Consider the following 10,651-nt stretch of genomic DNA (forward strand, 5'->3'; position numbering starts at 1 on the left):
CCTCAGCAAGGAAAAGGAAGCAACCATTCCCCGTCTCCTCCCTCTCCTCTCCCCTCTCACCACACCAGGCAAATTCCCCTCTCGGTGAGCACTCTGTGCGTCTCTCCCATTCTGCCTATATCTTTCCTTCTCCTTTTGTCCTAACCGATCGATCACACCGCTCTGGAGCAGGCCGCCAACGACGAAGAGGAGCTCGCAGCCGTCCGCCAAGGAATAGGAGCTCGCTGTCGCAGCCGCCCACCGAGGACCTTAGAGCCGAAAGAGGTACGCCCCCTCCCTAACCCCTATCCCTTTCATGTTGGAGTTGTTCCAAATTCACTCCAGGATAAAGGCCGACCTTCCCGACCCCAGACACTCAGGGTCGGGCGAGGCGGAGTATCTCCCGACCCCAGGACTTGGAGTCGGGCGAGTCGGAGCGTCTCCCGACCCCTGGACTCGGGGTCGGGCGAGTCGGAGCGTCTCCCGACCCCTGGACTTAGGGTTGGGCGAGTCGGAGATCCACTCTCAATGGGTCAGGCGCATCCGACCCCCAGGCTTGGGGTCGGGCGAGGCAGAGTTCCGGGCGCATCCGACTCCAGGACGAAGACCCAGGATCAGACGAGGAGGAGTTCCATCCTCGCACGGGACCAAGAGTCCGTACAGCTCAATACCCCCTATCTAGGGTTTCGGTACTATATATACATACACCCTTGCTAGGGTTTTGAGCGACAGAAAAAAGAGGGAGATTATCAGATTCTCTTGTAAGCCGCCAAAGCCGTGTAACCCTAAACTCTTGAGATAGTGAGATTGTTGCCGGCTGGTGCCTGTGGTTTTTCCCTTTCACATCGAAGGGGTTTTCCATGTAAATCGTGTGTCTCCTTTGCGGTTTGAATCTTTACTTCATATTCCATACGCCGTTCCTAACAAGTGGTATCAGAGCCTTGGTTGCTGTTTGGATTTCATGTCGTCGTCAATGAAGTTCGATCTACCGCTGCTGAATTACGACACGCGGTTCTCGCTATAGCAAGTCAAGATGCGGGGGATTCTGGCACAAACTCATGATTATGATGAGGCGCTGGATAGCTTCAAAAAGAGGAAGGCCGAGTGGACTCCAGAAGAGATCTGCAAGGATCAGAAGGCGCTCGCCTTAATACAGTTGCATCTTCATAACGATATTTTGCAGGAGTGTCTAAAAGAAAAAACTGCTGCAGAACTATGGCTGAAACTGGAATCGATCTATATGTCCAAGGATCTAACCAGTAAGATGCAGATGAAGATGAAGCTGTTCACTTTGAAGATGAAGGAAGAAGATTCAGTGATGAGCCACATCGCTGAATTCAAAAAGATCGTCGCCGATCTAGTGTCAATGGAGGTGAAGTATGATGATGAGGACTTAGGTCTTTTACTGTTATGTTCTTTGCCAACTTCGTATGCAAATTTTCGTGACACCATACTCTTGAGCCGTGATGAACTAACCTTAAAGGAAGTTTATGAGGCTCTCCAATCAAGGGAGAAGATGAGAGGTATGGTGCAGAATGACAGGACGTTGTCCTCCAAGGGTGATGCTTTGCTTGTGAGAGGCAGAACTGATAACAGATCCTCCAATGATGATGGAAGAAAAAACTATGAAAGGAGAGGCCGTTCAAAGTCCAAGCCGCATGGTAACAAAAAATTCTGTGTTTATTGCAAGCTAACAAATCATACTGTTGAGGATTGCAGAAAAGTACAGAATAAGGAGAAGAAGAAAAACAAGTCGGCTGGTAAGGTCTCTGTTGCTGCTGCCGTGTCTGATGAAGAATCTGGAGATAGTCTGGTGGTATTTGCCAGTTGTGTTGCTGGTCATGATGAATGGATTCTTGATTCCGCATGTTCATTTCATTTTTGCATTAACAGAAATTGGTTTAGCTCGTATAAGCCTGTGCAGAAAGGGGATGTTGTGCGGATGGGAGATAATTGCCCGTGTGACATTGTGGGGATTGGATCAGTTCAGATCCAGACTCATGATGGCATGACACGCACTCTGAAAAACGTCAGGTATATACCAGGGATGTCCAGAAATCTTATCTCATTGAGCACGCTTGATGCAAAAGGTTACAAATATTCCGGTTCGGATGGTGTTCTGAAGGTATCAAAAGGTAATCTTGTCTGCTTGAAAGGTGATCTCAATTCTGCAAAGTTATATGTCCTTAGAGGGTGTACTTTACCTGGTTCTGATTCCGCTGTTGCTGCTGTTACTAATGAGGAACCTAGTAAAACTAACATTTGGCATATGCGTCTGGGACATATGAGTCACCATGGTATGGCAGAATTGATGAGGAGAAACCTACTGGATGGCTGCACTTCGAGTAAAATGAAGTTTTGTGAGTACTGTATTTTCGGGAAGCATAAAAGGGTACATTTCAACACTTCTGTTCACACCACTAAAGGTACTCTTGATTATATTCATGCTGATTTATGGGGTCCTTCCCGTAAGTCCTCGCTTGGTGGTGCTCGTTACATGCTCACAATTATTGATGATTACTCTAGAAGGATTTGGCCTTATTTTCTGAAATAGAAAAATGATACCTTTGCTGCTTTTAAGGACTGGAAAGTCATGATTGAAAGGCAAACTGACAGGAAGGTGAAATTGCTTCGTACTGATAATGGTGGAGAATTTTGTTCGCGTGAATTTAATGATTATTGCAGATCAGAAGGTATTGTTAGGCATCACACCATACCCCATACTCCACAACAGAATGGTGTGGCCGAACGCATGAACAGATCCATCATATCCAAGGCCCGTTGCATGCTGTCTAATGCCAGGATGAGCAAGCGTTTTTGGGCTGAAGCTGCAAATACTGCCTGTTACTTGATCAACAGGTCGCCTTCTATTCCACTAAATAAAAGAACTCCCATTGAGGTATGGTCTGGTACACCTGCTGATTACTCACAGTTGAAAGTTTTTGGATGCACTGCTTATGCTCATGTTGATAATGGAAAATTAGATCTTAGAGCTGTTAAGTGTCTTTTCCTTGGTTATAGCTCGGGTGTCAAAGGCTATAAATTGTGGAACCCGGAAACAGGAAAGACTTTTATGAGCAGAAGTGTTGTTTTCAATGAATCTGTGATGTTTACTGACAGCTTGCCCTCAGATCAAGTTCCAGACAAAGAACTGCAGCGTATGCGCATGCAGGTGGAAAATAGTCATGCTGTTGATGATGCGCCCGACCCCTCAGTCCCGGGGTGGGATGCGCCCGACCCCTTGGCTCCGGGGTTGGATGTTGCTGTTGCGCCAGACCCCTTGGTTGCGGGGTCGGATGCGCCCGACCTTTTAAGGTCGGATGATGCTCATGATGATGTTCAGCAAACTCCTCCTATTTTGCAGTCAGAGGAGGATTTACCCATTGCTCAACGCAAGTCCAAAAGGACAGTTGCACCTCCGAACCGTCTTATTGAAGAGTGTAATTTGTCTTACCATGCTTTGAGTTGTGCTGAACAGGTGGAGAATAATGTTCATGAGCCAGCAACCTATAAAGAAGCTATTCATTGTGGTGATACTGAGAATTGGATTTCGGCTATGCATGAGGAGATGCAATCTCTTGAGAAGAACAGTACATGGGAACTTGTACCTTTGCCTAAGAATAAGAAGGCCATCCGCTGCAAATGGATCTTCAAGAGAAAGGAGGGTTTATCTCCAAGCGAGCCTCCAAAGTATAAGGCAAGGTTAGTTGCTAAAGGCTACAGTCAAATTTCAGGTGTTGACTACAATGATGTTTTCTCTCCAGTGGTAAAACACAGTTCAATTCGCACTTTCCTTAGTATTGTTGGTTCACATGATCTTGAGCTTGAGAAGTTAGATGTGAAGACTGCGTTTTTGCATGGAGAGCTTGAGGAGGACATATACATGGACCAACCAGAAGGGTTCATAGTGCCTGGCAAGGAAAAATATGTGTGCAAGTTGAAGAGATCCTTGTATGGTTTGAAACAGTCCCCTCGACAGTGGAACAAGAGATTTGATTCATTTATGTTATCACACAGTTTTAAAAGATCTAAGTATGATAGCTGTGTTTACATCAAGCATGTTAATGGATCACCTATATATTTACTGTTATATGTTGATGATATGCTGATTGCTGCCAAGAGCAAGACTGAAATCAATAAGTTAAAGAAGCTATTGAGTAGCGGTTTTGATATGAAAGATCTTGGTAGTGCTAAGAAAATTCTTGGTATGGAAATTAGTAGAGACCGAAAATCTGGTTTGCTATTTCTTAGTCAACAAAATTATATCAAGAAAGTTCTTCAGCGTTTCAACATGCAAGATGCTAAGGCTGTAAGTACTCCTATTGCACCTCACTTTAAGTTGTCAGCTGCTCAGTGTCCTAGTACAGATGTAGAGATTAAATACATGTCAAAGGTTCCTTATTCTAGTGCTGTTGGGTCTTTGATGTATGCCATGGTTTGCTCTCGCCCAGATTTGTCACATGCTATGAGTCTTGTTAGTAGATATATGTCTAATCCCGGCAAAGAACATTGGAGGGCAGTTCAGTGGATTTTCAGATACCTCAAAGGCACAGCAAATTCCTGTTTAAAGTTTTGGAAGAACTGATGAGGGTCTTATTGGCTATGTAGACTCAGATTATGCTGCTGATCTGGACAGGCGAAGATCACTTACAGGTTATGTGTTTACTGTTGGCAATTGTGCTGTGAGTTGGAGGGCTACTTTACAGTCGGTTGTTGCTTTGTCTACTACTGAAGCAGAATATATGGCGATTTGTGAAGCGAGCAAAGAATTGATTTGGCTGAAAGGTTTGTACGCCGAGCTTTGTGGAGTTGAATCTTGCATAAGTTTGCACTGTGACAGTCAAAGTGCAATTTACCTCACTAAAGACCAAATGTTCCATGAAAGAACTAAGCACATTGATATCAAGTATCATTTTGTGCGTGATGTGATTGAAGAAGGTAAGCTGAAGGTATGCAAGATCAGTACTCATGATAATCCTGCTGATATGATGACAAAGCCTGTTCCTGTTACTAAGTTTGAGCTGTGCTCAGGCTTAGTTGGTTTAATCGGATAGTCCAAGAGACTATTGTTGGCACCAGTGGTTTTTTCTGTCTTTGTTCTGTTCAGGATGAAGGGTTAATGATACAAGATGAATTTGTCTCAAGGTGGAGTTTGTTGGAGTTGTTCCAAATTTACTCCAGGATAAAGGCCGACCTTCCCGACCCCAGACACTCAGGGTCGGGCGAGGCGGAGTATCTCCCGACCCCAGGACTTGGAGTCGGGCGAGTCGGAGCGTCTCCCGACCCCTGGACTCGGGGTCGGGCGAGTCGGAGCGTCTCCCGACCCCTGGACTCGGGGTCGGGCGAGTCGGAGATCCACCCTCAAGGGGTCAGGCGCATCCGACCCCCAGGCTTGGGGTCGGGCGAGGCGGAGTTCCGGGCGCATCCGACTCCAGGACGAAGACCCAGGATCAGACGAGGAGGAGTTCCATCCTCTCACGGGACCAAGAGTCCGTACAGCTCAATACCCCCTGTCTAGGGTTTCGGTACTATATATACATACACCCTTGCTAGGGTTTTGAGCGACAGAAAAAAGAGGGAGATTATCAGATTCTCTTGTAAGCCGCCAAAGGCGTGTAACCCTAAATTCTTGAGATAGTGAGATTGTTGCCGGCTGGTGCCTGTGGTTTTTCCCTTTCACATCGAAGGGGTTTTCCACATAAATCGTGTGTCTCCTTTGCGGTTTGAATCTTTACTTCATATTCCATACGCCGTTCCTAACATTTCATAGTCGAATCGTCGTAAATGTGCCTCGCCCACCGCGGTCGAGTCCGCCCGGTCCGCCGTTTGGGGCCTGTGCAGCCGCTCGAGCTCGAGCAGAACTCCGATACCCATGGCGCACAGCAGCGCACCAGGAGGTTGAAGGAACCCCAGGGTCCGGTGAGAAGAAAGCCTCCTCCTTTTCTTTTTCTTTTCGCTCGCACCCGACCTTGCCGCTTCTCCGGCCGGTCGGCCCGCCGGCCACCAGCGCCGAGGCGAGGCGGAAGGAGCAGGAGGAGGGAGGGTGTAATATTCCAAAAAATTGAAATATTATTATAAATGTAAAATTTCCAAAATTCAAAAACTTTGTGTATGAATGTGTGCAAGTTTGCAAATCAAGTTCTCTCTCTCCCCTAAATTCCCATTTCGATTATGTGTGGCTTGATTTGGAGTTTATGGATTTTATTTGGAGTTTATGTTTGAGTGAGGATTTGAATTCAAATTCAAACTTAAAATACAAATACAAATTCAAACCTAAATCTAAAAACAAAAACAGAAGAACAAAACCAGCTTACCTCCTTACCTGGCCAGCCCAACCGAGCCTGCAGCCGGCCCAGCCTGCTCGCGCCCGCTACCAGGCTGCCTCCGGCCCAAGTCAGCAAGCCGGCCCGCTTGCTCTTTCTCCAGCCGCAGGCCGCCTCCCCTTTCCTCCCTTTTCTCTGGCCCAGCTCGCACCGCAGCTCGCCAGCGCAGCGCTGTGCTTCTTCTTCCTCCGCACGGACAGAGCTCACGCGCGCCGCGCGTGCAGGCGCACTACCGCCAGGAGGGGGTGGCGTGGCCAGCTTCTGGATGGTTCCGCGGGCGCAAAGACGCAGATACCCCTGCCGGCTACCAACCCCCGCGCCCAGAGCCGTCCGATGCGCCGCAAAGCACCTGGAGGCCGAAACCCTAGCATCCACGGCTACCCCTAACCTTGCCCCTCCACCGCCTTCTCCGGGGGTTCCGAGGCGCTCCTCAATCCGTGCACAATATTCGGGCTCCGCCCGTTCCCTAGCCACCAGGTTTGAGAGGAGGGCAGAGGGTGAGAAGGAGGAGGAGTTCGGGAGGAGGAAGAAGGAGTCCGGGGGAAGGAGGAGGAGGCCGGGAGGAGGAAGACGGAGGCCAGAGGAGGAAGGCGCCGTCCGCGAGAAGGAAGGCGCCGTCCGTGAGGAGAAGTAGCCGCCGCAGAAGCTGTCCGCGGGAGAAGGAGCTGCCGCCGGAGTTCGCCGCCGAAGCCGAAGCTCGTCACCGCGCCGCCGCCGTTCGACTCCGTCAAGCCGTCGCCGTAAGTCCGCCGCCGGCCCTGCCCCATTTCCTTTCTGTTGGTAGCCTAGCTTAGCCCGTAGACGTAACCACCGACCAGCTCGCCGTGCCGCTGCTCGCTGCCTGCTCTGCCTTGGCCGCGCGCCGCCGCACGCTGCGCTGCACCGCTTCTCACCTTGCGCTTCGCCTTGCTGCCTGCTCGCACACTGCATGCATCAGCTCGCCTCGCGCCACGCTTGTTTTGGCCCGCTCGTGCCGCGCAGCTGCTTGCCTTCGCGCGCGCGCTCGCGCCGCGCCACGCCCCGCAGCGGTTCGCGGTCGCCGCGCCCGCCAGCCGCGCCGCGCCGCGCCCGCGCTGTTCACGGTCACCGCCGCCTTGCACCGCGCCGTTCGCGCCCAGCAGCTCGCCGCGCCGTCCACACTCGCCGCCTCGCCATGCCGCGCCATGGCGCGCCAGCCCTCGCCGCCGGCCACGTGGGCTTCACGTGGGCCCTACCTGTGGGGCAAGCGGACGGGAGGTCGTGCAAGGAGTTCGAGGCAACGGCCTACTCTGACAAGACTGCAGCCCGGCGTCGTTAGGTTTCATAGCCTCGAGGTCTTCTCTGGTGACGACGTGTCCTACAGACGAAGACAGTTCCAGACTCGAGGAGTCGGGCGAGAGCTATCCACTTACTAGGGCTCCGGCCGTTATGTGGGGTTTGGACGACTTACTACCGTCCCGGCTCCATCCGGGCGGGTACAAATGTACAACCTATGCAGAGTGTTTAAAGCTATAGCTATAGTCCGTGTGCACTGGTTATGGACAGTGCTGTCCTCTACCGCTACTCTTGACTAAACTTTTCTTGTGCTTCTACCTTCCCTCTTTTTGGAGATGTGATAGGACCGGCTTTGCCATTGAGATGTGAGGGAAGGGAGCTCTCACATTGCCTAGAGTGTTTGGTACTGGACCCTCAGGTGAAGGGCCGGTGTTTTGTGCCGACTTCCTTGTTGAGGTGTTGACCTCAGGATTTGTGCTTGCTTCCTTGACTTTGCTGCTACCGCATGCATAAACTTCCACAGCCATAAATAGGTTTATTCATGCATATAATTTATTTCCCCCATTTCCTTGGCTTTGCTGCTTTTGGGAGTTAACATGGCCTACTCGCTTCTCGGGTAGACGCTGGCTTTTCAGGTGAGGAGCCGGACTACGACTTCGATAATGACGGATGGGAAGACTAGGGATCGTGCTATGCTCAAGTCGCCTGTTGGAGTTGGAGTTCACCTTAGTTTCAGTTACCGCTGCGTAGATGTTTTACTTTTCATGTTTCAATCCCGTTGGACTTGTACCGACATGTGCCGATAAGATGTACTCGTACTCATGTTATCCGTTATAATATTGTACTCTATTTCCCTCTTTACTTCTGTGTTGTATGGATTTGTACTGTCTGAGATAGGGATTCGCACGTAATAGTCTTCCTAGGACTATTACCGAGGTGCGTAGGTATGAATTCTCAGTTTTGGGAATTCTTGCCCGAGGGCCTCGGCCTCCCCTGGCTGGCAACCCCCCCCCCCCCCCAAACCCTAGTTTAGGTTAAAGTGTAGTGATGTCCAATGCTTGCTTAACCTCTCTCTCATCTAGCAGTAATTAGGAAGTGATAAGTGTAGTTGTTTAGGCATTCATTCGGATTGGGCCGTCTCGTGTGTTGGGCCGTATTGGTGGGCCTCCTATCTCGTGCGTTGCGCTTGCGTACTGGGGATTAGCTTATATGGGCTGTATTATTTCATTTCCTGGGCCTCGCGACCCTGACTTTTCCTTGCTTGCAGATGCAGCAGGTGCAGGACCAAGATCCGATGAAAACCAATCCGAGCCCGAATGTGTACCGAAGAGCGACGGACTACAGGATGGGTGTTGTGTTGGTGATCACCGAACGAAACCGCCTGGGCACCGGCTTCGTCATCCAAGAGGCAACCCAGTTGTCGCCGCCGGCGCCGGCGCTTGTCCTCACTTGTTATCACACGGTGCAAGCGAGCATTGACAAAGGCGTTGGCGTGTACGTGAGGAAGCCGTTGGCGGAAGGAGGGGTGCAAGAACTGCTGGCTAAGGTGGTCAAGTACGATGCCGTCACCGACATGGCTCTGCTCGCGGTTCCACGACTGAGGGGCACGCCCGTACTGGCCTTCACCTCACCGGGCGACGCTGGTGATTGTGCAATTGCAGTTGGGTACTGCAACCCGGTGGGTCTCTTCAAGAGAAACGCCCGTGTGAGGCTGCCAGGGCTGTCCCCTGGAAGCATCAGGTATGTTTACTGACTTTCATACTTTCGTAGATGCAGACTGGTATAAATCCTGCCTCGCTTTAAATTGAGAAAACTCAAGCCATGCAGCGAAAAAAATTAAAGATAAAAGTTTGGTCGGACGATCGCCTTGCTCCTCCGCCGCCGCCCATCTCTGGCCACCGGCACCACCGCTGGTGCTGATCCTTCATTCTCCCACCCCTGCGGCACCCAACGCAGTCCCCATGACCTCGCCGGCCGCTGCTGCGCATCGTCTGCCGCCTCCTTGCATTCCCCGGCCTTTGCCCGCTCGCCCACCACCTGTTCGACATAATTCCCCATCGGTTTCCAACACAGTGCCCTTCTGACGCAAGAACAAGTCCTCCGACTTTCACCACCAAGGAAACTTGAAGCATTCGTTTGTCAAATATTCGTCCACGCCTCTTTACTTCAGATACACTCGCTTAACCTGCAATTTTTGTTTGTTCATGAAGGTGGATAGTCCCCCACGGCGATGCCGGTGCTGTCACCCACACGAAACTGTATCTTACCTTCGTTGCGATGCATGGAATGTCCGGGGCACCTGTGGTGAGCGGGGGTGGAGTGATCGGCATGCTCACCCACGTCACCACTGATGGCACAAGACTATCAATAGCTGTGTCGTCAGGCACAGTAATCCAAATCCTTAGGGGGTGGGCTGAACTCCCTGTCAATGTAAGACACAACTCGCCGCTACGGTTGAATTTCAAACTTTTTTTTGGTGCGCTTACTCTACCTCCTCTTTCCTTTTTCTACTTTTCAGGGGCCTAGCACTGCGCAGGAGGTGCTGAACAGCTTGCGCATCCGCTTGGCGCTTGATGATGCGCAAGCGTGATTTCTACTCCGATCCATCCCTCCTACTCCGGAGGAGGAGGTGCTTAACTGCTGATGATGCGCGAGCTCGATTTCTACTTCTATCCATCCCCTATCCAATGACTTGTTATTACACTCCGGAGGAGGAGGCTCAACTGAACTGTTCGGCGAGTGATGATGGGCCCCAGCCCCTTCTTGTTATTTGTACGGGTTTGATGTCAAGGGTCTTGCCGATTTTGGGAGGGGATATACCGAGGCAACATGAACATTTATCATCTATTATCTACGTTACTTTGTTCTTTTTAACCTTGGATCCGTGAAGGAATTGGAATCTACAGGCTAATTATCTTGGAATGTGGCATTCCACAACTTTACAAAGTTTAGATATAAGGCTATCTTAAATTCATGGGGTGGAAGATGGAAATCGATTCTATAGATCCTCATGCTATGTTTCTAATGTGCAACTTATAGCACGCTCTTCGACTCGCTTCCCTATAGCATAAGTGCAACACATAAGTATCTCTCCC

At 50.4% G+C, this 10,651-nt stretch overlaps 1 protein-coding gene across 1 annotated transcript; it reads left to right on the top strand.

The window, feature by feature from the left end:
- Positions 1-6,487: 6,487 nt before the first annotated feature.
- On the top strand, positions 6,488-10,410 carry LOC117865287 (uncharacterized). The gene is made up of 4 exons (XM_034749447.2): positions 6,488-7,042; positions 8,824-9,296; positions 9,767-9,986; positions 10,075-10,410. The coding sequence occupies exons 2-4, from the start codon at positions 8,824-8,826 to the stop codon at positions 10,144-10,146; spliced, it is 765 nt and encodes a 254-aa protein (XP_034605338.1). The 5' UTR covers positions 6,488-7,042; the 3' UTR covers positions 10,147-10,410.
- Positions 10,411-10,651: the final 241 nt, after the last annotated feature.

The sequence above is a fragment of the Setaria viridis genome, chromosome 1 (genome assembly GCF_005286985.2).
Source record: "Setaria viridis chromosome 1, Setaria_viridis_v4.0, whole genome shotgun sequence".
Classification (NCBI taxonomy): domain Eukaryota; kingdom Viridiplantae; phylum Streptophyta; class Magnoliopsida; order Poales; family Poaceae; genus Setaria; species Setaria viridis.